A 27746-nucleotide genomic window follows, 5' to 3' on the forward strand; every position below is an offset into this window, starting at 1 on the left:
ATTAACTTTATTTTTACTCCGGTATCAAAACAGTGAGTCATTTATCTTCCCTGCATAGGTGCATAATGTGCTGCACTTTTTCTTCTCTTGTAGTAGATTGTCCCCATGCAAGCAGAAACCAATACAAGTGCAAGCACGAACACACATGGCAACTTTCTGTTTTCTTTACATGTTCATTTATAAACATTGTAAAGTGGTGACTGCGTAAGAAGCAGGGTTTGAGTCTCTTCCACCCAGATGTGTGATGTGTTTTTGTTGTTTTAGTTGCTTTTGGGGTTAAATCAGTCCCAATCCTCTATCTCTTCCAGCTCCGTGCTGTTTAGCTTGGAACCAGGTGGTTCCTGTTCTCTAACTTGTGCAGTACAGTTATGTAGCTGTTCAATCTCAGAAAACCGCCCACATTTCAGGTCCTTAAGATAGATTTATATGAAATATTTGTACGACATGTTGCCTGCTTTACTGCGAGCAGCGGAAGACTGAATTGAGTTTATTTTTCAGCTAATCTCTTTTGTATTAAAGATAATCTTTTGCCGTTATTTGTACTTTTTGTCTTTATTCGAGCACTTCTCCTCCCACAACACCACAGTTTGTCCCAGTCCTTTGATTGACTCCAGCAGGGAAAAACAACTGAGTTTGCACTATGACAAATCCCCGGCGTGCCGAGTTGTGTAAATCATCTTTGTAAAAGTGAAAACGAAACGCACAACATCTGTTTTGATTTGTAAAACTGCATATAACGCAAATATGGTAACTCAGTTTTGATTGTTGCTTTGATTTCTGAATATAGATTAGTGAAACTTTTAGTGCAGTCAGAAAAAAATGTTACATTTACCAAAAGAAAAGCTGTGTGGTTAAAAACAAATAGGATTGAGGATGATGGCGTGATGCGCCAATCAGTCTGAAACAGGGTAAATCTGGACTCCTCAGCCCACATGACCCTTTATCTTTGCTCAAGAGTTCTTTATGCTCCTGAGCAAATAGACAGTGAATCAGTTTGTGATACTCCTGCTAAAATATATCTCAGTTAATAGTGATGTTAATGAACTTTAATAAACTTTTCCCAGTTTTTTTGTTTTTAAAAGATTTTTTCCTGTCATCAGCTTCATTAAGTTTAGCATAAAGTGTGAAATTAGACAAAAATAAAGACTGGTTTGATCTGCTGTCTGCTAGCTGAGCTTTAAAAACCTTTACAACCTAAAAGACAAGACAGTAATCCTCTCAGCGTGGGATCCAGGCTCATTAAAATAGTCCACTTCTCCTGTCCTGAACTGTGACCCACTTTGGTTGTGACCCTTTCGGTTTAAGAAACCAGGCTGCAGAATGTATTATTCAGTCTGCTGGGAATTAAACCTTGGGAACCTGGGAATTTTCTGCCAATTATCCAATCTGGGGAGAGATACGTGGACAGGTTGCTAGTCTATTGCAAGGCTAAGACAGAGAGCTCATTCATGCTCTCTGTCACAAGTCACAAGTCTTTACCCAAAGACTGGACCGAGAATAATCTTGATTTTTGAGTCAAAATATAACATAATTTTACAAAAGCCCATATGAGCCCATAATCTCATCAGGAGTCTTTACATTAGTCAAACAAACAGCCCATAGACTTGTATAGGACCAGAAGTATTTTTGTAACTGCAACTGTCGCCATCTGGTGGCCTTCAGATAAAATGCAGCTTTACGGCACTTTAGCTTGACTCTTCTCTTCTTAGCACTTACAGCCCAATCTCAAAATTACTTTTTATTGCTATGATTTTAGAAAGGGTCGTGGTTCTATCTAAGTTAACCTTTTCTGCTGCTGCTTCTAAGTTCAGGTCCTTTTCCACTTCTCTTGCCTACGGTGTGCCACAAGTTTCTATTTTGGGACCTTTATGGTTTCTGCTATCTGCTCTCTCTTCCACACATTTTAAGCACAATTCTTATCACTGCTATACAAATGACATTAAGTTGTATTTCTTTTTAAGATATTTATTAGCTACATATCTATTATACCTGCTTAGACTCCATTAAAAGTTGAAAAGCTTACAATTTTCTCCAACTTAATGAAGAAAAAAACTGAAGTCTTTGTGTCCCCAATGGATTTCTTCCACTTTTGCCAAATCTTCTGTCATGAGCCTTAGAGTAACTCCTGACTCATCCTCACTCGGGATGCTCATGTTAAAGATTTCTGGTTTGCTCTTGCTTTTATCACTAAGTTAACTTCCAGTGTGTCACACTCTGACATGTAAATTGTTATTCATGCTTTTATTTAATCACACCTCAGTTATTATAATTCATTGTTCACTTGTGTTCACAAAACGTCTTTGGAACGTCTGTAGGTTGTTCACAATGATTCTGCGAGGCTTCTGACTAAGTCTTATAAATACTCACATGTCACACTGTAGCTAACTGATCCCCCAGCCTGATTTCTGTGGGCTCAGTGATCCCTTTTAAAAAGCAGTTACATTTTTTTATAAGATTGCTTTTGGCTAACTTGTATAAATAAGTTTTAGCATTTCTGTTGTGAAGCACTTTGTGATATCTTTAAATGTTATGTTCACTTACTTTAGCACTGGCTTCATTTTTTCAGAAGATAGTCAGTGTTTTATATTGTCTATGATGGTGCCTTGAAGATTTCCATGAACTCTAGCGACTGTATCAGGACATCTTAAAAAAAATAAGGCCGCACAACTATAACTCAGTTATCCTGGTCAAAGAGGTTTTTTGTTGTTGGTGTTGTTGGTGTTTTTTAAGTCACCCCATTCCGAGTTGTTGTGAAGAAAATTATCAACAGAGGCCAAACTGGATTTGCAATGGAAACATGCTTTTTAATGATGTAAAGTCGGGCATTTAAACATGGGAGCCGTAAGTGGCGCCTAGAGGTACTGCAGTTTTCCCCACTTGCACATTGGTCTCATTTTTCGGCTCTTGAGGTTGCCCCATCTTCTGAAAGTACCTTCTCATTTCCCCCCTCCATCTCTGTCTCCATATGCTGCAACAACTCCCCCTTGTGTTCCCGACTGATACTTACACACACAGGTCTCCTGAATTTGAGGGGAGGATCCGAGGGTGGAGCTCCACCTCTCTGCGCTCTGCTCACAGACACAGGTATGGTTTTTTGTTTTTTTTGGTCTTTTTTTGGAGCCAAGTCTGTAATCCAAGGCCAGCAGCAGAGCATGAAGAGATTGTCCTGACGTTGTCAGTGTTGGGAGTGACATGGGCAGTAAAGATAATATGCTGCATAGTCATGCATCCAGATGTTTCGCTTAACCAAGATGCAAAATAGATTTTAGGAGCCTACATAACCATGGGGAGTGTTTTGGCTGATGTTTTTCTGCTGCTGCTGGTCTCCACCGGACACGTTTATGGAGGTAGGTTCCTGCAGAGGAAAAAAATACTCCTTATCTTAAACTAGATGTAAAAGTTAAACCTGGCATTTGTTTCAATACATTATAGCAACGTGATACATTATAGCAACGTGAGAAAACTTTCACCTTTAGATGCATGTGAAAAATAATTCTTAAGGGTTCTTGGCGTGTATTTTATACATTACTGCTGCGCTGAAATGATTTCCATCATTATAGAGACAAAAGAAGGTTTTGCTGGTGTTATTTAGGCCTGTTTATTTTTTTTACAACCTTTGATTTACTTCAAATGGAACTGGCAGTTGGTTGCTTATTATCTAATCCTGTCTAACATTGCAGACTGGTGACATATGGCATTATGATGGATTATATTTGGGGGAGAATGCTTGCCCTTATGAATTTGCGGCAACATGGTTAGTTGAGCTGATGCCAGGAATTTTACATTTTTGGTGGTGGTAATCCTCGCAAATACAGCTTTGATCTTAACTCTTAAGCTCTTCTCTGCAATGCATTTCTTTGTCCAAGAAAACAATATGTCATTTTCTCCACTACAGGTATCTGCCACTTAAATATAAACACTTAACAACATTTGGAAAGTTTTTGTATGCGTGCAAAACTTTCTAATGGTCACCAGCTTTGCCTCGGGCAGTTACACATGTCTCTGTACCACACCTGCTTGTCAGAGCACATAAGTGACTTGCATTCACATTGGAGATGTCTGCGAGTGTAGGAAGATTATTAATAATCCAATGTTCACTGCTATCATAGAGGCAGATTAGGGATGCATGGACAGACGTGGGTTATACTGACAGCGGGCTTATAGGCTTTATGCAGAGCAGCATGCTGGGCCAGTCTGCTGACTGAGTACTTCACACTGCAGCACGTATAGTCAATAAAAGCTTTCATAGCAAAGTTTTCCCACTCAGAGATAAGAAGGGATTTTAAGAAAAAAATATTAAGCCACTGTGACATATGTTACAGTGCAGACACATAAATGTAAATACTTTTTCTCATTCTAAAATTTTGTACCAACATTACAATTTCCCTACATTTACAAAATATACATGAAAAAAATAAATTCTGTGTTAAAGTTATTTACAGCAAGCACGCGCAAAAACACCTAAATGTTAGATGTGTAACCAAAAGCACAAAAATATGTTTAGAGACCAAATACACGTCTTAACAAAGTTAATAGACCACCACCCAGAGTAAGATTTATGCCTAAATTAACATTAGCATTAGCACTCACCAAAATCATTTTTGAATGTGTCTGTAACTGTTAGTCCACCAGTAAAATATAATTATTGTTTTTTTCAAACATTTTACAAAAAAGCTGAAAGAAATAGTGAAGAGCATTCTTATTATTTTTTCAAATTTAGATACCAAATTACAGTTTTTACTTGTATTGCTGTAACAGAAACAAATTCATTTTAGTGGTTGAATGTTGTGCTTGATCAATTTTTGACTTTTCTAAGAATTCCAGTGTGTCAGCTCAAATTTGCCTATAAAAAGTGAAATTAGTTTGTTATTTGCTTAATAAACACAAGTTATAAGTTTAAACAAAGTTTTGATAGATTTGTTGTTATGACAGGTAGTCTAATAGATTTGTTAATCTTAACTAATTAATAGTTAAGATTATACAGGCCTGGATTGTTAATATTTTTCCTGTGCGATGTGGAAACAAACAAACTTTAATTCACCTTTAAAATGCATTGATTTTTTTGCCACCCTTTTTTGTCATATAAATTGTCCCTTTATTTCCATTTTGTGGTCACTGCCTCTGCAGTGTTGTGCTGTCTGCTTTTACAGAGCTTTGAATCATTTTTAGTGTCACCAAACTGCAGCTGCATGCATCCAGACACATGGCTCTGACCTCTATCCATTGAACGTCACAGTTTGCACAAATGGACAGTCAGAGAGCGTGTCGCTGCTTTGTAGATCAAATCGATGATGCTAAAGACACTCGTACTTTTTTGGTGCTCATTTATAGTTAGTGGTAGATATGCTGGCCTCATTGATAGATAAAAGTATGCTGTAATTACATGCTTATAAAGCCAGAGACGGGCAAGCATCCTCTGTATTTAATTATAAAGATCATTGGACTACAGGTGAATAAAAACAGAAGTAATGGAAATGCTTCTTGAATTTTTGTCAGCACTAACTCATGGCTCATGAATATCAAATACTTTATATATGATCTATATAAAATGCTGATGTTGTAATTGAAAGAGATCTGCCACCACAACTGTTTGGGTTTAAACTGTAAGAAACAAATGTTTAAAATTGTGGGTAAAATTACAAAATAGTGTATTGCATGGACTGTCTTGTAATTATAAAGCAGTTTTTGTCATTCACAGAAATAACTATTTAGAAATTATTAAAAAATAAGTAAATAAAAACCTCAAAAAACAAAAACCTCAAAAAACAAAAAAAACCAGGAATTTCTTTGGAAAATCTTTTTTTTTCCTTTTACTGTCATTTAATTTATCTATAATAACTTTGGTGTAGTATGAATGGCCACGGAGATGGTTTTTATCATTAGAAAATACTGTGATGCCTTTTAAAAAGATGAACTTCTGCTTTAACACTATGCTTTACTGTGTTTAGTGCAAATATAATCATGCTATCATGCTAAAATGTGAAAATCCTAGCATGTGCTCTGCTGTATAAGTACAGATTTACTAAGCCACAGTCATGCCTCACTTTGTCTTTTTGACATCTGTCATGCAATATAGTGCACATATTGCCTTGATTAAAACTCCTTCTAATGTATATTTTCCCCATAGTTTCCCATTGAAGTTAATGGTATGTATTTTGAACTAAAAGACCAATCTGCCAATCTGGGTCAATGGTGGGGTCTAATGACGTCTAATGACGTCTAATGAACCCCTACAGAATGCATTAGTTGTCATTAATTGACTTCAGATAGCAGGTACAGAGTGCACATAGTGACAGATCAGTCAATGCAGGTTAATGGAAGAGTTTTTTCCTGGTAGAAGGTCTATAATCACCACCAGATCGCTATGAGGGCTTCCTGTATGGTAGCAAATGAAATTAAGCTTAATCCTGAAACATGGCTGTCAGAGCATCTTTGATTAACTACACGATGTTTTAGTGATTTCGTGACAGCTCAGGCTTCAATTTATATCTGTCTTTTTTGTTGTTGTTGTTGCACTGCTGCAGTTTCATTCTACGGAGATGGCTACATCTACCTGCGGACAGTTGAGACGTCCATACAGACGTTAATCCATGTTCGATTTCGAACCTCCAGTCAGTCAGGGCTGCTGCTTTTGGCAGCAGGACACACAGACTTCATGCTTCTGGAGCTGATCTCTGGGTACCTGCAGGTAGGAGGTTATAACACAGAAGAAACTAATCTTCTTTATCTCAAAGACACAAAAAATGTGAGACAAAGTGTATCACTGTGAGACAAGGTAAGATAAAGGCTATATCCATTTCAATAAAATGGCTACGGATTAGTGAAAACTGTCCAGGGGCCGACGTAAAAAAAGGGAAAAAAGGGTAAAAATTGTCCCTCGGGCCATTTTAGCTCATTAAATATGCTGGAATTTACTATCCAGAAGAAGACCAGCCAGAAGATTAAACCCAGAAATCTTGGCGTCAAATTGCTCAGCGAGTGGGGGGAAAAGTAACCCCCCCGGCACTGCTTTAATTCCAGACAAGTTCATACACGAGTGAGGTTAAGACAGAAAACCACAATAGCTTAATAAAAATACCAAGTACAAGTCACTGGTGCTGTTAGAGAGATCTCAGTTGCATTTCTATTTGTGGAAAAGCCTTCATTTTCTTCATTTTGTTTTTTATGTACACACATACAGTGGGGCAAAAAAGTATTTAGTCAGCCACCGATTGTGCAAGTTCCCCCACTTAAAATGATGACAGAGGTCAGTAATTTGCACCAGAGGTACACTTCAACTGTGAGAGTCAGAATGTGAAAAAAAAATCCATGAATTCACATGGTAGGATTTGTAAAGAATTTATTCGTAAATCAGGGTGGAAAATAAGTATTTGGTCACCTCAAACAAGGAAAATCTCTGGCTCTCACAGACCTGTAACGTCTTCTGTAAGACGCTTTTCTGTCCCCCACTCGTTACCTGTATGAATGGCACCTGTTTGAACTCATCATCTGTATAAAAGACACCTGTCCACAGCCTCAAACAGTCAGACTCCAAACTCCGCCATGGCCAAGACCAAAGAGCTTTCGAAGGACACCAGGAAAAGTATTGTAGACCTGCACCAGACTGGGAAGAGTGAATCTACAATAGGCAAGCAGCTTGGTGTGAAAAAATCAACTGTGGGAGCAATCATCAGAAAATGGAAGACATACAAGACCACTGATAATCTCCCTCGATCTGGGGCTCCACACAAGATCTCATCCCATGGGGTCAAAATGATCATGAGAATGGTGAGCAAAGATCCCAGAACCACACGGGGGGACCTGGTGAATGACCTGCAGAGAGCTGGGACCAAAGTAACAAAGGTCACCATCAGTAACACACTACAACGGCAGGGAATCAAATCCCGCAGTGCCAGACGTGTTCCGCTGCTGAAGCCAGTGCATGTCCAGGCCCGTCTGAAGTTTGCCAGAGAGCACATGGATGATACAGCAGAGGATTGGGAGAATGTCATGTGGTCAGATGAAACCAAAGTAGAACTTTTTGGTATAAACTCAACTCGTCGTGTTTGGAGGAAGAAGAATACTGAGTTGCATCCCAAGAACACCATACCTACTGTGAAGCATGGGGGTGGAAACATCATGCTATGGGGCTGTTTTTCTGCCAAGGGGACAGGACGACTGATCCGTGTTAAGGACAGAATGAATGGGGCCATGTATCGTGAGATTTTGAGCCAAAACCTCCTTCCATCAGTGAGAACTTTGAAGGTGAAACGAGGCTGGGTCTTCCAACATGACAATGATCCAAAACACACCGCCCGGGCAACAAAGGAGTGGCTCTGTAAGAAGCATTTGAAAGTCCTGGAGTGGCCTAGCCAGTCTCCAGACCTCAACCCCATAGAAAATCTGTGGCGGGAGTTGAAAGTCCGTGTTGCTTGGCGACAGCCCCAAAACATCACTGCTCTCGAGAAGATCTGCATGGAGGAATGGGCCAAAATACCAGCTACTGTGTGTGCAAACCTGGTAAAGACCTATAGTAAACGTTTGACCTCTGTTATTGCCAACAAAGGTTATGTTACATGCTCCACCTGGAGACTCTGTTGTCCTGCTGGGAGACTTCAATGCTCACGTGGGTAACGACAGCGAGACCTGGAGGGGCATGATTGGGAGGAACGGCCTCCCTGATCTGAACCCGAGCGGTGCTCTGTTATTGGACTTCTGTGCTAACCACAGTTTGGCCATAACGAACACCCTGTTCGAACATAAGAGTGTCCATAAGTGCACGTGGCACCAGGACGCTCTAGGCCGTAGGTCGATGATCGATTTTGTAATCGTATCAGCAGACCTGCGACCATATGTTCTGGACACTCGGGTAAAGAGAGGGGCTGAGCTGTCAACTGATCACCACCTGGTGGTGAGTTGGATCAGGTGGCGGGGGAGGACGCTGGACAGACCTGGTGCACCTAAACGCGTAGTGAGGGTGTGCTGGGAACGTCTAGCAGAGGCCCCAGTCCGCGAGATCTTCAACGCACACCTCCGGCAGAGCTTCAACAGCATTCCGAGGGAGACTGGGGACATTGAGTCCGAATGGACCATGTTCAGCGTCTCCATTGCCGAAGCTGCTGCATTGAGCTGCGGCCGCAAGGTGGTGGGTGCCTGCCGTGGTGGTAATCCCCGAACCAAATGGTGGACACCAGAGGTGAAGGGAGCCACCAGGCTGAAGAAGGAGTCCTATCGGGCTTGGTTAGCCTGTGGGACTCCGGAGGCAGCCGACAGGTATCGACAGGCCAAGCGGAATGCGGCTCGGGCAGTGGCTGAAGCAAAAACTCGGGTGTGGGAGGAGTTCGGAGAGGCCATGGAAAAAGACTTTCGGACTGCCTCGAAGAGATTCTGGCAAACCGTCAGACGTCTCAGGAGGGGAAAGCGGTGCTCTACCTGCACTGTGTATAGTGCTGGCGGAGCGCTGCTGACGTCGACTGAGAAAATTGTCAGGCGGTGGAAGGAATACTTCGAGGACCTCCTTAATCCCACTGACACGTCTTCCGAGGAGGAAGCAGAGTCTGGGGATGAGGGGAATGACCCGCCAATTTCCGGGGGCGAGGTCACTGAGGCAGTTAAACAACTCCTTGGTGGCAGAGCCCCTGGTGTTGATGAGGTCCGCCCCGAGTTCCTGAAGGCTCTGGACGTTGTAGGGCTGTCCTGGTTGACACGCCTCTGCAATGTTGCGTGGAGATCAGGGGCAGTACCTGTGGACTGGCAGACCGGGGTGGTGGTCCCCATCTTTAAGAAAGGGGACCGGAGGGTGTGTTCCAACTACAGGGGGATCACACTCCTCAGCCTCCCTGGGAAAGTCTATGCCAGGGTGCTGGAAAGGAGAGTTCGTCCGTTAGTCGAACCTCGGATACAGGAGGAACAATGCGGTTTTCGTCCTGGTCGCGGAACACTGGACCAGCTCTTTATCCTCTCCAGGATACTTGAGGGTGCATGGGAGTTTGCCCAACCAGTCTACATGTGTTTTGTGGACTTGGAGAAGGCATTCGACCGTGTCCCTCGGGGTGTCCTGTGGGAGGTGTTGCGGGAATATGGGGTGTCTGGCCCATTGCTACGGGCCATTTGATCCCTATACAACCGTTGCAAGAGCTTGCTTCGCATTGCCGGCAATAAGTCGGACTCGTTCCCGGTGGGTGATGGGCTTCGCCAGGGCTGCCCTTTGTCTCCGGTTCTGTTCATAATTTTTATGGACAGGATTTCTAGGCGCAGCCAAGTGGCGGAGGGCTTTCGCTTTGGTGGCCTCAGAATCTCATCTCTGATTTTTGCAGATGATGTGGTTCTGTTGGCTTCATCGGGTGAAGGCGTCCAGCTCGCACTGGAACGGTTCACAGCCGAGTGTGAAGCAGCGGGAATGAGGATCAGCACCTCCAAATCCGAGGCCATGGTTCTCAGCCGGAAAAGGGTGGAGTGCCCACTCCGGGTCGGGGATGAGTTCCTGCCCCAAGTGGAGGAGTTCAAGTATCTCGGGGTCTTGTTCGCGAGTGATGGGAGAAGGGAGCCGGAGATCGACAGATGGATTGGGGCTGCAGCTGCAGTAATGTGGACGTTGCACCGGTCCGTCGTGGTGAAGAGGGAGCTGAGTGTAAAAGCGAAGCTCTCAATTTACCGGTCGATCTACGTCCCTACCCTCACCTATGGCCACGAGCTGTGGGTAGTGACCGAAAGAACGAGATCGCGGATACAAGCGGCAGAAATGAGCTTCCTCCGAAGGGTGGCTGGCCTCTCCCTTAGAGATAGGGTGAGAAGTTCGGCCATCCGGGAGGGGCTCAGAGTAGAGCAGCTGCTGCTCCACATCGAAAGGAGCCAGCTGAGGTGGTTCGGGCATCTGACAAGGATGCCCCCTGGGCGCCTCCTGGGTGAGGTGTTCCAGGCATGTCCCACCGGGAGGAGGCCCCGGGGCAGACCCAGGACACGCTGGAGAGATTATATCTCTCGGCTGGCCTGGGAACGCCTTGGTATTCCCCCGGACAAGCTGGAGGAGGTGGCTGGGGAGAGGGAGGTCTGGGCCTCTTTGCTTAGGCTGCTGCCCCCGCGACCCGACCCCGGACAAAGCGGATGACGATGGATGGATGGTTATGTTACAAAGTATTGAGTTGTATTTTTGTTATTGACCAAATACTTATTTTCCACCCTGATTCACGAATAAATTCTTTACAAATCCTACCATGTGGATTCATGGATTTTTTTTTTCACATTCTGTCTCTCACAGTTGAAGTGTACCTCTGGTGCAAATTACTGACCTCTGTCATCATTTTAGGTGGGGGAACTTGCACAATCGGTGGCTGACTAAATACTTTTTTGCCCCACTGTATTTAACATGTGATGTGTGATATTTCGGCTTTCCTTGCAACTTTTTTGAGTTTATGAACTTTTTCCTTTTTCACCTTCCCCCTTAATCCTCAGGTGCGTCTTGATCTGGGCTCAGGTGAGCATTCGTTGCACTCAGAAAAGGGCATCCATCTCAGTGACCTGGCGTGGCACACTGTGGATCTCACCCACACCCGCCATAATATCACTATGACTGTGGACCAGAACTCCCACACCGGCCTACAAATACAGGGACCAGATCTGGAGCTCGGTGTGGAGGATGGACTCCTTGTTGGCGGGACAGCTGGATTAAAACATCTCTATCTTCACAACATCTCCTCTGGGTTTAGAGGTTGCATGGACGAAGTCGTCTTCAATCAACATGACTTACTGTCCAGTCTCAGGCCACATTCTGGGTACAAGACCGTCCATGAGGTATCTCTGGGCTGTAGTCCACAGTTTTCTGCAACAGAAGAAGATCCTGTCAGTTTTTTCAGCTCAGAAGCGTTCATGTCACTCCCACCGTGGGATGTGCTTCAAGAGGGAGTGTTTGAATGTGAACTACATCCTGCTGCAAAAGAAGAAGAAGACGGCATTGTCCTTTATAGCTCTGACAATCAAGGAGGGTTTGTTGCCATTGAGATCGTACGTGGTCATCTGGTAGCTTCGGTAGGAGGTGGAGAGGGGAGTAAAACTGAGCTGCATTCTTTAACAAATGTAAACAGCAACCACACCTGGTACACCATCCAGCTTCACTTGTTGCCTCACAGTGTTCAGCTGAAGGTAGGCAAAGAGCTGGTGAAGGCCAGTCTGAGCCCAGAGATTCAGGTCCTCCAGCTCACGGGGCCTCTCTTCGTAGGAGGGCTGGATGAAGCAGCTTGGGGACAAGCAAGGCGAGCTCGACTGATTTCTGTTCCATCTGGAGGAGAAGGAGGAGGCTCCTTTAAAGGCTGCCTCAGTGAAATCAGGGTGAACACTCAAAAAACAGGCCTACCTCATGCCACAGTCACCAAGGATGTCACTGTTGGCTGTAGGACAGGGCAGGCTCCACAGAGAGCAAGTCTCACCAGCCCAACAGATCTTCCTGGGGTTGATATCACAACTGCACAGACTAACGCGAAGAGGAGCCCTAACTTCCTGATGCTGAGGAAACTAGAAGTATCTGAGGGAGGCCGGGCACCTCTTGAACCAAAACACATAAAGGTAGTGCTGATCTGTCTTTTGAGTTTAGTGTTTTTTAAGTAATTGTGAAAATAAAAATAAGCAGCACCGATATATAATTCTCTTTGGACTCTTTGCCAGGTGAATTTGGACTTCCGTAAACTGGGCATTCATCCATCCCAGTTTATGTTCCGCGTTGAGGAACAGCCTGTTCATGGCCAGCTCCGGTTGGACCTGAGTCCAGACCCCGACAGGATTTTGGACGAGGGCCAGGAGAGGACCATCACGATAGGAATTGAGGAGAAGGACCGGACGTTCAGTATGCTGGACCTCTGGCAGGGCAGGGTGATGTACGTTCACAGCGGCTCAGAGGACCAGAGTGACTTCTTCACATTTTCAGTCTTCTCCAGCAATAAGAAGGAGCTTCCTGTGTTTCTCAAGGGCAACCGTCTGCACCAGTTCGAAATTAGCATCAGTGCTGTGAACGATGCCCCTGTGCTCAGCCTGCCAGAGGGAAACTATTTTACTCTACTCGAGAAGTCCAGACGACAGGTAGGTACAGCAAAATGTCTGAGTAATTATACGTGCAAAGATCAAAATTAATGCATTCACAATTCCCCCAGCTGACTACAGATGTGCTGAGAGCGCTAGACCCTGACAGCAGTCCTGAGGAGCTTGTTTTCAGCTCCCTGGGAAACCTCAACACTGAGGCTGGATACCTTGAGCATCAGGATTACCCTGGCAGGTTGGTGTTACGGCTTATAAAGCTTTAATGGGGCATTGCAAATCTTTTTAGATCCAGATACTGAGCTCTTTTGTGGAAGTGGCTGTTTGTGTATAATTAGTGTGGTCACTTTATACATCAGTATATTTTGCAGCATTACATAAACATTTAAGTCATTCCTAAACAGTTAATGTAATACTTTTGTGTTACCCCTTGCATTAAGGCTGAAAGCCTGCCCTTCAGTCACATCTTGCATTTGCACTCTCTCTTGTGTCTTGACAAATTTGACCAAACTGGCAAAACTAAAATTATATCAGTGCTGATTATTGAGAACATGTCTCCCAAATTTTGTTTTTCTGATGATGGGATTTTGTGTTAAAGAGTCCTTCCAAAAATTCCTGAGCCCAGATGTGGAGAGTATTTCTTCAAAGCTGGGCCAAGCCCCTCATCTGGTAAAGTGTTTGTTGGTAGGATTTTTTCACAGACATTGCACCAAGTGACAAAAACGAATTGAACCAATTTGTTTCATCCACTTGTCTTGGATGAAGTCATTTGAGTTAGTAAGCAGTATTATTCTAATTTTTTCCCGTAGTTTTCATCTTTCTACAACTTTTAACTAAAACATTTTTTGTTGTTTGTTTTGACCTCCAAGGTTTTCACCTTCTTATCTTCCAGGCCCATCAACTTGTTCTCCCTAAACGATCTAGAGGAGGGTAAGATCAGCTTTATCCACACAGGGGTCTCAACTTCTAGGCTGGCTCTTAGGGTTAGTGACGGGCAGAAGGTGAGTAAAATAGCAGCTTGTCTTTTTTTCTCATCTTATGTCTTATCCTCTCAGATGGTATTTTGCCTCTTCCCTCTCCCTTTGTCAGGTAAGCAACACAGTAGTTTTGAGGATAATAACCGTGCCACTCGAAGATAAACTGGTGAACAACACCGGACTGGAGGTGAACCAAGGCGAAGCTTCAGTCATCACCACCAATCACCTTGCAGTACAAGTTAATGTGGCTGACCCCACAGTAGAAATCTGGTATAATGTTACAGAGTTCCCACAATATGGCGAGCTCCAGAGGTTACACTCAAGCGGCGAATGGAAGCCAGCGACCTCTTTCTCCCAGAAACTTCTGGAAAAAGAACGGATTCGATACCTCAGCACCTACCGTGGCTTACAGATGCAGAATAACATCACAGACCACTTTAAATTTAAAGTCAGTATCGGTTCCCTGGCTAAACAAGAGGCTGTTTTCCCCATCGCGGTACGATGGATTCACTTCAAGATCACACGGAGTAAGATGGAGCTCAATGGCGTTCAGGCTGCTGTTCTCACTCCCGAGGACCTCCATGTGATTTCTAAGGGTGTTAAGCTCAGTGAGAGTGACCTCCATTTCAGGATGGTAACGGTACCCAAGAAAGGTCAGCTTCTCCTCAACAACAAGGCCCTACAAAGGAACTCAACCTTCAGCCAGAGGAACATCAGTGATGGTTTGGTAAGGTACGAGCTAATCAACCGGCAACATGACGACACGAGAGACACGTTCAGCTTCCAGGTGTTTTCAGCTCACTCCAACTCAACAACTTACGACTTCAGAATCAACATCAAAGCCGAGTCGACCACCGTCACTATGATAAGCAAAGGTCTCTCAGTCATGGAAGGAGGGAGTAAAGTAATCACCAGAGATATTCTGTTCACTCACACAGCGAGTAACCGGGAGGTCCTCTACAACATTATAGAGAGCCCCAGGCATGGGCACATAAGGCGGATCAACCTCTCCAACTCAACTTCAATTAACGACAACATTATGGCATTCACGAATCAGGATATAACTGAGGAAAGGATCATGTACGTTCACGACGACAGCGAAACTAAGCAGGATTCTTTCACATTTCAGATAGTGGTTTACAAAGCTCACAAACACACGAACAAGAAAGAGGACAGAAATGGAGAACAGCACACCTTTAACATCTCAGTGCAGCTCGTCAATGATCAGAGGCCCCTCAGGGTTGTGGATAAAGTTTTCCACGTGGCACGGGAGGGCCAGAGATTGGTGACACTGAGTGACCTGCGTTATCGTGATGATGACTCAGAATTCGAGGACAGCTGGTTGGTGTACACACGGAGGGGGATCCCCATGGGAGAGTTGGTGCTGGCCAGTGATCCTAGCCACAAGTTGTATGAGTTCACACAGCGAGACCTCGAACAGGTAAGAGCAATAATGGTATCTTTTATAGTTTGTATATTTTTTATAAAGCCTGCTAATGCTTTTTTTTTTATCGTTGGTCATGATGGCCTCCTGCTTTTTCTCATCTCAGAAAAAGGTGCTGTTTGTCCACAAAGGAGTGAGTTTTGGGCGTTTTGTGCTTTTCGTATCTGATGGGAAGCATTATGTTTCAACGCTGTTGGAGGTGATTATTCTCTTTTTTGTTTTGTTTTTTTGGTTTAATAACAATGACAGGAAGGGTAATGTTGCAGTCATGCTGAGGAAACTTGGTTGCCCACAAAGTTATTACGAGCATGTGCAATGTGATCTTGTTGCCATTAAATCGTTGTGTTGAAGACAAGGACCAAGTCTGCGGTGACTGGCAGTCAGTTGCTGACTTCAACAGTGACAGGGATAAAACATCAATAACACTGAGTCAGTCTGCCAGCAGTTTATAATTGATTGGTGTTAAGGAATTTTTATTGTTTTAATTGATTATGCTTCAAATGTTATGTTATACATATTTCACCAGACACAGCTTTCTGTTGAAACAGGAAGCTGACCCTGTGACGCTGACAAGAGATCAGTACAGAAATACATATCCGCAGAAGTTGACTTGCATTATATTATTCTTAGAAATTGACCTGCAACACACATACTCTGTGACACACACACACACAGCTTGCATGCAGACAGACATCAGGACCTGCGTAACAGGAAATGTGATTATATTTGCATATTGACGATGTAACCTATAAAAATAAACGAATACTTCAGTTCGGTGTGATTTGCTCTGAGCTTTTCACCTGTGCAGCACGTTAACCTACACAAGTGTCTCATTGTTGTTTATTCACCTGACTGTTTGTTAACTGTAAATCTCTGACAATTGGTTTCAATTTGGCAATTGCACACAATCTATTTTCAAATCTGTTTCTGTTCGCAAGCACAGAAATCTACATTAAACAGAAATTATTTTTAACTGCAAAATTACAAAGGCACTTCCTCTGGGAAACCAGTTGCTTACTTGCAATCTGAACTATTGATTCGGGCAACTATTGATTTTTTCCGAGTCATGTGATTCACTGTGATTGAACCATTAGGCCCATGACTGGCACAAATATAAAAAAGCTGAGTAAACCAAGCAGTAGAAATCTGGCAAAGATTCAGATTAGGCACTCACTATAAATTCCTATGTGATGTGATTTATTTCATTTCTATTCATACCGTTTACTTGAGAAGACACTTTAGTGTGAAAATAATGAAGTTCATGTTAGCATGATTGGTCTTCTTTTTGCTGTGGGGTGCAGGTGATGGCGCAGGATCCTTACCTGCAGGTGGAGAACAACACAGGCATCATGGTCCAGCAGGGTGGGATCACGACCCTGACCTCTGCTAACCTCAGTGTCTTCAGCAACCTTGACATCAGAGACCCACACGAAGTGACGTTTGAGGTCTTCATCCCACCTAAACATGGCGTGATCTGCTTTATTGACAGAGAGAGTGGGATTATAACAGACGCAGATGCAATTTCAATATTCACCCAGCGAGACTTGATAGCAGGGCGCCTGGTATATCGCCATGATGGCAGCCACAAGTTGTCGGATAGCTTTAATGTGACAGCAAGAGCTAGAGAACGGAGCACAGAGAGGCAGGTGGAAAGAGGGAAGAGGGAGGTACATCTAGACATTGGAGTTTCGGTAAAGATTTACCTGGAGAGTCATCAGAGGCCACCAACAGTCAGAAACAACCGGCCAGTGGTGGTGGAAGAGGGACAGAATATCTCTATAAGCAGGAACAACTTAGAGGTAAGCAAAACCAAGATCCTCACATATGCAGGTAAATTCTCTGATTATAAAATATGTTTAGTTTCATATTCAGCATCACTTTTGTGATTTTCTTTTTTTAACCAGGTGGTCCATGAAGACAGTCAGCCCTCAGAGATAGTTTTTACTGTGCACAGTCTTCCCACAGTTGGCATCATTCAGAGGTTGTCCACTGACAACAAGCATCAACGCATGAATGGAGGACAGCACTATAAAGTAGGTACCTCCATAAGAGGCATTTAAATGGAAACTGTCTGACAAAGTAGGCTAGGAGATCTCAAAAAGCAACATCATGGCACAATCTAAAGGAGCTCAAGTACAGCTGAGAAACAAAGTCACTGACACTTAGTGTTTGGTAAATGGACTGATTCTTATATAGTGATTTTCTACTCTCCCGCAGTACTCAAAGCGCTCTATATAACATGCCACATTCACCCAATCACACCCATTCTCCCATGCTCTGACTCTAAACGGAGTGCTTTTTCTAATAACATTCACACACCTTTACACTCCGATGGACGCATCGGAGAGCAACTTGGGGTTAGTATCTTGCCCAAGGATACTTGGCATGCAGACTGGGGGAGCCAGGGATCGAACCAACCTTCTAATCAGTAGGTGATTTGTGATATTTCGGCCTCACAATGAGGCTGCAGTCAAGGGGTCTGTTCACTTTCTCCCTCCATGCAGGGTATCAAAAAGCAGTCAACACCCACATTCACCCAGGAGGACTTGAACCAGGGCTTGGTCATCTATCAACAGCAGACCACAGGAAGCACCAATGATTCTGTTCTGTTGGAAGCAACCAATGGGGTGACAAAGGTTGGACCTATCAGGCTGGAGATTGATATCATCCCAATCCTGCTTCCTCTGCAGGTAAAAAGGTCAAACGGAGGTCAACTTACCAAACCAGAAAGCAGTCAGTCACTACTTTCTTCTACACATTTTTTGTTTAGGTGTCCGACTTGACCCTAGATGAGGGGTCTTCTATGCCGCTGACCTCTGACATCATTAAAGTCGCCAGCCATCACTTCTCTGGGATGAACTTCCTGTATCAGGTCATCAATCCACCACGACATGGACATTTGGAGCACAGCCGCATTCCAGGGATGCCTATCACAGCTTTCACACACACTGAGGTTTGACCGAACCCACTCAAAAACCAAGTTTGATTACACACGTAGCTCTTAAAGACTGAAAGACTCCATGTGTTCATCTCAGAGGCATCAAAAAGCAGGAAAAGACCCTTTTTTACTAGAAGGGCAATCAACACAACCATGTGTTACAACTTTGAAAACATTTAATAGGCTCTTTTTTTTAAATAATTTCTCACAAATGGAGTAAACTAGGACACAGGAACAGTTGGTCATTTAATGGGTTCATCTCATGGGTGACATGGTGCTGCAGTGGTTGGCACCATTGCCTGACAGCATGAACATCCTGGGTTTGTCCACTAGCCAGTGAGACCTTTATGTTTGTCTGAGTCCTCTCATACTCTCTCACAGTCCGAAGACATGCATATAGGGTTAACTGGTGATTTTACATTGGCTGTAGGTGTGAGTGGTTATCCTGCGTCTCTTGCCCTATTGTCGCATTGATTGGCTCTATTCCAACCATGACGTTGTATTGGATAAGTGGAAAAAAATAGATGTTTTCTTCTTATACCCATGTTCTACCTGTTCACAAAACTTGTATAATCTTCATGGCTGATACTCAGGTCAAACATCCCTGATCAGGTCATGTATTTTGCAAATAAAATCTAACATGAAATATACAAAAGATACACTTTCCGTTGACCTGCTGACCTTGAGCACAATCACCCTACAACAATACCTGGCAGATTTTTCCTTAAATTAAATGTAGCGCTCATCTTTGTGATAAAATGCTTCATACTATGATGTGAGCTATCATTTCATTGGATTCGTTTGTTCCATTTTCCACACAACATCTGTTTTTAGGTGGAACGGGAGTACATTTCCTACATCCACGACGGCAGTGACACCCTGAGAGACAACTTCACCATTGTGGCAAACCAGACAGAAACCAGGAAACACAGCCTGCCGTGCGCCGTTCACATCAACATCACACCTGTCAATGATGAGACCCCAGTGATTACAACCAACCACGGACTGAAGGTTGGAAATGCCCACACACTGATAAGAAGAGCCAACACAATTGTTATTTTCAGCTAAAATTATTTCAAAGACACACTTAAATCAAAAAGTCATGAAAGAGCTTTTTTATTAGTGCATATTAAAACAAACAAAATGTATCTATGTAACTATATATCTATATCTCTTTATAGTCATGCTGAGCCAAGCTGACTTGTCGTGTTTCCTTTCTGCTCTTCAGGTGTGGGTGGGTTCTGTTACAGAGATAACCACAGGCGATCTCAGTGCGGAGGACACTGACACTCCACCTGAGGGGCTGGAGTTCATAGTGACACCACCCAGTAATGGCCACTTGGCTTTGAAGAGCGCCCCCTCCAGACACATTCTGAACTTCACTCAAAGTCACATAGAAAGCAAGCAGCTGGTGTTTGTGCACAATGGTAAGCATGTGTTTCTGTTTTCTAAAAAGACCTTTGATTCAGCAGAGGAGTAGACCACATGTTTCTGTCTGTCTGCAGGGGCGCCGTCGGGTGGCTTTCATTTCCAAGTGAATGACGGCCTCAACTTTGCTCCTCGTCAGATCTTTAGCACAACTGCTCATTCTCTGATCCTCACCCTGCAGAGAAACCACCCGATGGAAGTCTACCCAGGTATACCTGCTCTTCCAGCTTCAATAAATCAGTAAATGACTAGATAAATAAATAAAGTGACTGATGGTTTTGAAGTCACATCTTGACCTGAAGTTAAAAAGACCCTCTGAATGGCCTCTGTACTCCACAGTCACCACATCTCAATCCAGCAGAACACCTCTGAGATGTGGTGGAACGGGACTTTCAGAAAAAAATCTCTAAGAAATGTTTCTAGCACTGTGGTGAATCTGTGTCACAAAGAATCAAGGCCGCTCTGAAGGCACAACAGTGACACGCTGATGTAATACACTGCAATGCCGCTGGGTGGCCTCGCTACTCTAAACCACAGTGCCTTATGTTCACACCAAAACCTATAAAGCACATGCGTACAGTGACACCTACTCATATGTACAGCATTTATTCTTATATATAACCACACACGACTATTTTACTTGCTTTGATGAGAAAAATTACAACATTTTGCAGTCAAGTAAAAAACAGTTTATAAAAAACGTGTTGAGAAAATTGGTGTTGAAACTGGGAATATAGATTTACTGTTAAAGGCTAAACGGTTACAGTGCTTCTAGCACATCAGTTAAAACTGCAAGAACTTGATCTAATGTGGCACTATTGGGGGGAAAAGAGAATTTGTGGCTCAAGAAAAAGTAAAACATCTCCTCCTGATCTCTCTTTTGGTTATGCTGCTATTTTAAGAACAATATGAACTACTTAGCTACAACTTTTCCGCTGACAATCAATGGACAGTCAAAGGAACGAATGAGCACAGTTAGACATTCGAGTATGAAATTTTTGTTTGATATATTTGTTTTACAATGTTATGTTCGATCTCAGGTGACAAATATATTTGAACCTTGGCTGCATTTGGCACTTTGACTCAGTGACAGGATGTCTGTAGACTAAACACGCCCTACAAAGGTGTGGGGTGGGCTTGGCGTGGGTTATTGTGTGGGCTCATGCCACAACACACATGACATCTGGCCCATATTAGGTGTAGACTACTCCTGAGTGAAATGTACAGCAAAGCAGCAGATGTTGGTCACGTTAAGGCCAAACACTCTGGCATTGTTGACGCATGGCGTCACCTGCTACTAATACATTAAACTCGGTAGATTCACTCCTTAGCATTACTTTTTTTGTTTATCCTGAAGGCTCTGTGACACCAATCTCAGACAAGGAGCTTCAGGCGGTTACTAACATTGCTGACGGCAACATCAGGAGGAACCAGTCCGTGGTCTTTGCAGTGACCTCTCCTCCTAAACTCGGCCGCCTGGTCCGACGTATGCCGGACAACTCCACAAGAAATGTTTCCACCTTTACACAGAGCATGGTAGGGATGTGTGTGTCTCCATGTGTCAGTGTTCGCTTTTTCTAAGAGGACTGACTTCTGAAAGAAATTCTCTTTTCCCTCCTCATTTATTTGGCTCTCTTAGTTGGATGATGGCGTTATCCTGTATGATCAGAACAAGCCAGAGTCAGTGGGATGGTCAGCTGCAGACACTTTTTCTTTCACGGCGTCTTTGCCTCCTGCTTCTCTTCCTCCACACACCTTCACCATCTTGATCTCCTACCAAGCCAATGAACATCATGACAGCTCTCAGCACAAGACCAGACTAATAAACAATGCAGGTACTATCTATGTTTCAAACTAATAAATATCATGTGGCAAGAAGAATATAATATAAGGGTGACTACATTTATGTCTGTATTTATCACTCAGGTGCTGTGGTGGCTGAAGGAGGCAGGGTGACAATAGACAGGTCCAAGCTTGATGCCTCTAATCTCCTGGGAAAAATCCCAGAGTCCCATCGGAAAGACCACCACATCATGTATCGTGTGATTTCTTTGCCTCGCTATGGGATTTTGTCTATTCGAGGACACAATCTCACCAGGTACATAGCTGCTCTTATTTGTCATGAAATGAACTGAAAAACAAAATTAAAATCAAAGGAATGTAATACCATATACAGTGCAAAAGTAAATATATATATATTCAATAAAAGATATATATCATTATACAGCTGGGATTAGTTTACATATACTATATCATGGCCATAAAAATTTTAATTTGAAATCATTTTGGATTTTCTCTAATCCACATGGGGTCAAATGTATACTCTTAAACATGAACATACACCCCTGTATTGGGTTAAATGTCCTTTATACCTCAGCCAGATGCTTCTGGTAGCCATCAGCAAGCTTCTGGTATAATTCTGACTGAATATCTGACCACTCCTCTTGGTAGAGTTGGTAAAGTTCATTCAAATTCCTTGGTTTCCACAAATTTTAATCGGGTTGAGGTCGGGGCTTTGAGAAGGTCATTCCAGAACCTTAATGTTAGCCTGCTTTATCAATTTTAAAACCAGTTTTGAGGTGTTTGGGATCCTGTATTTGTGTATTTGTCGTGTTAGAACCACCCAATCACGTCCAGGTTTTAGCTCCCTAGCTATTGATTTGAGGTGAACTTGAATACTTTGTAGGTGTTCCTCCTTCATCATGCCAGCCTCTTTGTCCAATTATATCATTGCCACTGGCAGTGTGATGCTACTGCTACCATGCTTGATAGTTGGCACCATAATCATAGGTTTCAAAGCCCAGCCTTTACTCTTCCACACATAGCTCTTGGACAAATAGCTCAGTCTTTGTCTCATTTAACCATAAAACCTTTTACCAGAAGCCATTTGGCATGTCCATGTGAACAGATGCAAATGTTAGTTGAACTTGAAGGTGTTGATTTTTGAGCAGGGGCTTCTTTCTTGCTCTACACCTTCTTAGTCCAAACTGTCTCATTGTGGGCAGCGACGTCGGCATTCAGCAGTTTCCATTCATGTCAGGCTTGAGTCTTGGTGGTTCCTGAACATTTTAACCAATTACCTCTCATTTGAGGGTGACAGTTTGGGTATTCATCCAGACCTTGGCAAAGTAGTGACACATCCAAAGAACTTATACTTACATACAGTTGTTTGAACTGATCATCTTGAACTTTGAAGTTTTTTAGAAATGGCTGCAAGATAAGATAAGATAGATCTTTATTGTCACTCTTACCAGAACAATGAAACACAGTTTGGCGTCTCTCCATTGGCAGCTTGTAGGTGGGTTTCTTTGTTGTTTGTTTGGGGGATTTTTTGCAAGTGACCTTCCCAACTTGTGTAAAGCTACAGTTCTTCTACTTAGATCTTCATTGAGTTCCTTGGATTTTTCCATTGTCACAGAGTCCAGTGACTGCTGCCTAACAAATCCTTTTTATGCTGGCAAAGAGAAATTACAATTTATAGTGAATCATGATCACTTAGGAGAAGTCAATAGGCCTCGGCCTTGTCAAGTTAAAAGACAATGCAGAACATTCAGCGCCACTTATTATTCTTTTCTTGTGTTGATTTATATATATAAATACATGCATCCATGTAAATATGAACAAAAGTATCAAATATGGCTTTTGGGTTATCGTCTTTTCTCAGGAACCAACCAGATTTTTCACAAGTCACCCTGAACAAGTTTGGCATCACATACTTCCACGATGACTCTGAGACCACAAGTGACAGCTTCACTTTTCGGGCCTGGGTGGCGCCTTTGGATCTCCCCTCTTCTTCCTCCTCATCATCCTTGTCGGCTTTTTCCTCTGACTCCTCCTCTTCTTCCAGCTCCTTTTCCTCTCTGTACTCTGCGTCATCATCTCCCTTTTCATCACTAGACACAGTTTCTCATCATCACGTTAAAGACACCACAGGAGTGACAGAGATGTTCAACATCACAGTAACACCAGTCAATGACCAGCCACCACTGATCAGAAGCAGGGCTCCCAGTATGAAGGTGGTAGTGGGGGAGAGAGTCGTACTTGGACCCAGCAGTCTTCAGGTGAGTAAGTGCAAAAAGGACAAGTATAAATTTAGGTAGAGCTGCAATTTATTTTTACGTCTACAAAACTTTTACATCATTTCTTAATCCTTCACTTTTTCCATGTCGAGGTGGAGGACCATGATACTCCTCCAGAGGAGCTGCACTACCTCGTGATAAGTAAGCCCAACAATGGCTACCTGACGCTGGGGGAAAGACCGGAGCCGGTGACCTCATTCACCCAGTACGACGTCAACCACGGCCGGCTGCATTTTATACAGCAGGTGAAGAAGGTTTACTGCAGCAGTGAAGCCTAAACATGTGTCAGTGTTATGTATTTAGAAAAAAAAAATAGCGTCAGACTTACATTGTTGTAATTGTGATTGTGCAGAGATTTAAAAAGTGCTGGACATGGTTAATGCTCAATATGCCTTATTTTTGGCTAAGTGGTGCCATTATTCTGTGGTAACAAAGCAGTGAATAAAGTTCATGTTTATGTTTTTTCCACTACTAATTCCTGCATTGTGTCTTTTGTTCTTCCTTTCAATGTTTCCTCCCTTAGGGCGACCCCTCAACAGGAGTTTTCTACTTCAACGTAACAGACGGCCATCACCGTCCACTCTACAAGCTGTTTAGTTTGGAGGTTATTAAGCCCTCGGTGTCCATTGTGAACAACACTGGCCTGTCGTTGATTCAAGGCCGGACCGCGGTGGTCCTGACAACCAATCAGCTTGCAGCTCAAACCAATGGTCAGAGCCGGGCCACTGTCTCCTACACTGTCACCACACCCCCTCGCCACGGACGCATCGCTATTAACGACCAGGAGGTCACCACATTCCGCCACGAGGACCTCCAGTTTGGACGCGTCGTCTATCACATGACTGATCTCAGCGAGTCCGAGGACACCTTTCAAATTTCAGTGTCAGCCTCGTCACCTGGCATTAATTATGGAAATGTAACAGCAACGGTGAAAGTGACCGTGCGGCCTCTGATCTACCTGAGAGAGCCAGTTCGAGTCCCCAGTGGTATCGCTGTGAAACTGGGAAAAGCCATGATTGATGCCTCAGAGCTGGCGAGAATCAGCCGAGCCAACCCGGTCTTTGAGGTTCTCTCTCCACCAAAACATGGAAAACTAGTCAAGGTAAAGCCATTTGTTGTAATGAGTCGGGGTTAGACGGTCCCTTTCTCCAACTGCAATGTCATAAAACTACAGTATGTCGCGTGTCTGACTGGTTTGCTGTTGACTTTCTCCTCTGCTATGTGTTTTCGTGTGTGTGTTTGTGTAGATAACATATGATCCTAACAGAGCGTCAGAGGTCCTGAAGTCATTCACATTCAGAGATGTGGTGCAAGGCCGAGTTGCCATCGAGGAGAATCTTAGTGACAGCGACAACCAGCTCCACAATAATGAATCCACGCTCACAACAGCTCAAGTCCACGCTCCCGCCACGCCTCTTAATGACTCTTTCAGCTTCCTGGTGAGGTCTGGAAACGTCCAGCCAGCAAAGGGCGAGCTTCACTTCACCATCTTACCTCATCACCAGATGCGCCACGGTCCTGGTGGTTTCAATAAAATAGACAAGATAGGTCGCGAACACACAACAGCCCGTCTACCAGCACACAACAGGACAACTGCCGGAAGAGCAGGACGGGAAGGTGGACGAGGAGGCTCTACAGCACACGGTGAGGTCACTGTGGGTTTGCACCCCCACATTTTGTCACACCACAACAGGACACACCACAAGTTGAGGCCTCATAACCGACTGGGGAACCACACACGGAATGGGAGTCCTGGAGGGAGGTCAAAGAGCAGCGTAGAGGGAGCAGGAGGAGGTCACAGCCATGCCCCCCAGCCCCACACTCCCTCCATCCCAGAGAAACACGGTCCGGAGAACCCTCCCGACACCCAGCTGATTCATGTCGAGGTTCTGCCTCGTCCTGCGTCGGACCCCCTCCTCATTATCCTTCCGCTGCTAGCTTGTTTGCTTCTCATTATAATACTCATAGTTTTGATCCTGGTGTTCCGCCATCGCAAGGAAAAACAAGCTCGGCTTCGACTTGTCCAGGCACTCGCTGCAGTGCCGGTTCCCAATGAGGACAGCCCGTATCTGGGCAGGCCAGAGCGGAGTGTGGCTATGCCCTCAGTTATGGTCACCCCACTCGGCTCTGCAAGCTGCCCAACTTCTCCCAGGGTGCCCACAAGTCCCCGGAGGAGTCTGGCCCCTGGAATGACCTTCTGGGGGCCATTTGAGGCTGATTTAGCTGGTGGTGATAGGAATATTAGAGGCTGTAACAGTAATGAAAGAGATAATAAAACTTCTAGCAATCCACTTCCACGTACTACAGGATTCAGGACCTCTGTGAGATCTAGGTCCCCGACTCCAACTCTAAAAGAGGGCCAGTACTGGGTTTGAGGGTAGTAATGCTGAAAAAACTGTGCCTTAGAGGTGTGTTTGTAGTGTGTGTGTGTGTATACAGTGGGGCAAAAAAGTATTTAGTCAGCCACCGATTGTGCAAGTTCCCCCACTTAAAATGATGACAGAGGTCAGTAATTTGCACCAGAGGTACACTTCAACTGTGAGAGACAGAATGTGAAAAAAAAATCCATGAGTCCACATGGTAGGATTTGTAAAGAATTTATTTGTAAATCAGGGTGGAAAATAAGTATTTGGTCACCTCAAACAAGGAAAATCTCTGGCTCTCACAGACCTGTAACGTCTTCTGTAAGAAGCTTTTCTGTCCCCCACTCGTTACCTGTATGAATGGCACCTGTTTGAACTCATCATCTGTATAAAAGACACCTGTCCACAGCCTCAAACAGTCAGACTCCAAACTCCGCCATGGCCAAGACCAAAGAGCTTTCGAAGGACACCAGGAAAAGTATTGTAGACCTGCACCAGACTGGGAAGAGTGAATCTACAATAGGCAAGCAGCTTGGTGTGAAAAAATCAACTGTGGGAGCAATCATCAGAAAATGGAAGACATACAAGACCACTGATAATCTCCCTCGATCTGGGGCTCCACGCAAGATCTCATCCCGTGGGGTCAAAATGATCATGAGAACGGTGAGCAAAGATCCCAGAACCACACGGGGGGACCTGGTGAATGACCTGCAGAGAGCTGGGACCAAAGTAACAAAGGTCACCATCAGTAACACACTTCAACGGCAAGGAATCAAATCCCGCAGTGCCAGACGTGTTCCGCTGCTGAAGCCAGTGCATGTCCAGGCCCGTCTGAAGTTTGCCAGAGAGCACATGGATGATACAGCAGAGGATTGGGAGAATGTCATGTGGTCAGATGAAACCAAAGTAGAACTTTTTGGTATAAACTCAACTCGTCGTGTTTGGAGGAAGAAGAATACTGAGTTGCATCCCAAGAACACCATACCTACTGTGAAGCATGGGGGTGGAAACATCATGCTATGGGGCTGTTTTTCTGCCAAGGGGACAGGACGACTGATCCGTGTTAAGGACAGAATGAATGGGGCCATGTATCGTGAGATTTTGAGCCAAAACCTCCTTCCATCAGTGAGAACTTTGAAGATGAAACGAGGCTGGGTCTTCCAACATGACAATGATCCAAAACACACCGCCCAGGCAACAAAGGCGTGGCTCCGTAAGAAGCATTTGAAAGTCGTGGAGTGGCCTAGCCAGTCTCCAGACCTCAACCCCATAGAAAATCTGTGGCGGGAGTTGAAAGTCTGTGTTGCTCGGCGACAGCCCCAAAACATCACTGCTCTCGAGAAGATCTGCATGGAGGAATGGGCCAAAATACCAGCTACTGTGTGTGCAAACCTGGTAAAGACCTATAGTAAATGTTTGACCTCTGTTATTGCCAACAAAGGTTATGTTACAAAGTATTGAGTTGTATTTTTGTTATTGACCAAATACTTATTTTCCACCCTGATTTACGAATAA

At 44.0% G+C, this 27746-nt stretch overlaps 1 protein-coding gene across 1 annotated transcript; it reads left to right on the plus strand.

The window, feature by feature from the left end:
• The first annotated feature begins 2604 nt into the window (after positions 1-2604).
• On the plus strand, positions 2605-26298 carry LOC113025929 (chondroitin sulfate proteoglycan 4-like). The gene is made up of 22 exons (XM_026174189.2): positions 2605-3347; positions 6525-6688; positions 11431-12537; positions 12637-13047; positions 13119-13240; positions 13895-14003; positions 14092-15420; positions 15530-15622; positions 16725-17222; positions 17328-17456; positions 17928-18113; positions 18194-18376; positions 19196-19372; positions 19590-19788; positions 19867-19998; positions 21147-21325; positions 21429-21624; positions 21716-21887; positions 23454-23850; positions 23961-24113; positions 24392-24970; positions 25116-26298. Exons 1-22 carry the CDS (start codon positions 3284-3286, stop codon positions 26241-26243), a joined length of 7707 nt encoding a protein of 2568 aa, XP_026029974.2. The 5' UTR covers positions 2605-3283; the 3' UTR covers positions 26244-26298.
• Positions 26299-27746: the final 1448 nt, after the last annotated feature.

The sequence above is a fragment of the Astatotilapia calliptera genome, chromosome 7 (genome assembly GCF_964374335.1).
Source record: "Astatotilapia calliptera chromosome 7, fAstCal68.1, whole genome shotgun sequence".
Taxonomy (NCBI): domain Eukaryota; kingdom Metazoa; phylum Chordata; class Actinopteri; order Cichliformes; family Cichlidae; genus Astatotilapia; species Astatotilapia calliptera.

Excerpts from the sequence above, each read along its gene's own strand:
- LOC113025929 (XM_026174189.2), top strand. The coding sequence starts at position 3,284 with ATGGGGAGTGTTTTGGCTGATGTTTTTCTGCTGCTGCTGGTCTCCACC. Across the intron at positions 13,241-13,894 it reads CATCAGGATTACCCTGGCAG|GCCCATCAACTTGTTCTCCC; the intron begins GTTGGTGTTACG and ends CTTATCTTCCAG. Across the intron at positions 17,223-17,327 it reads TAAGCAGGAACAACTTAGAG|GTGGTCCATGAAGACAGTCA; the intron begins GTAAGCAAAACC and ends TTTTTTAACCAG.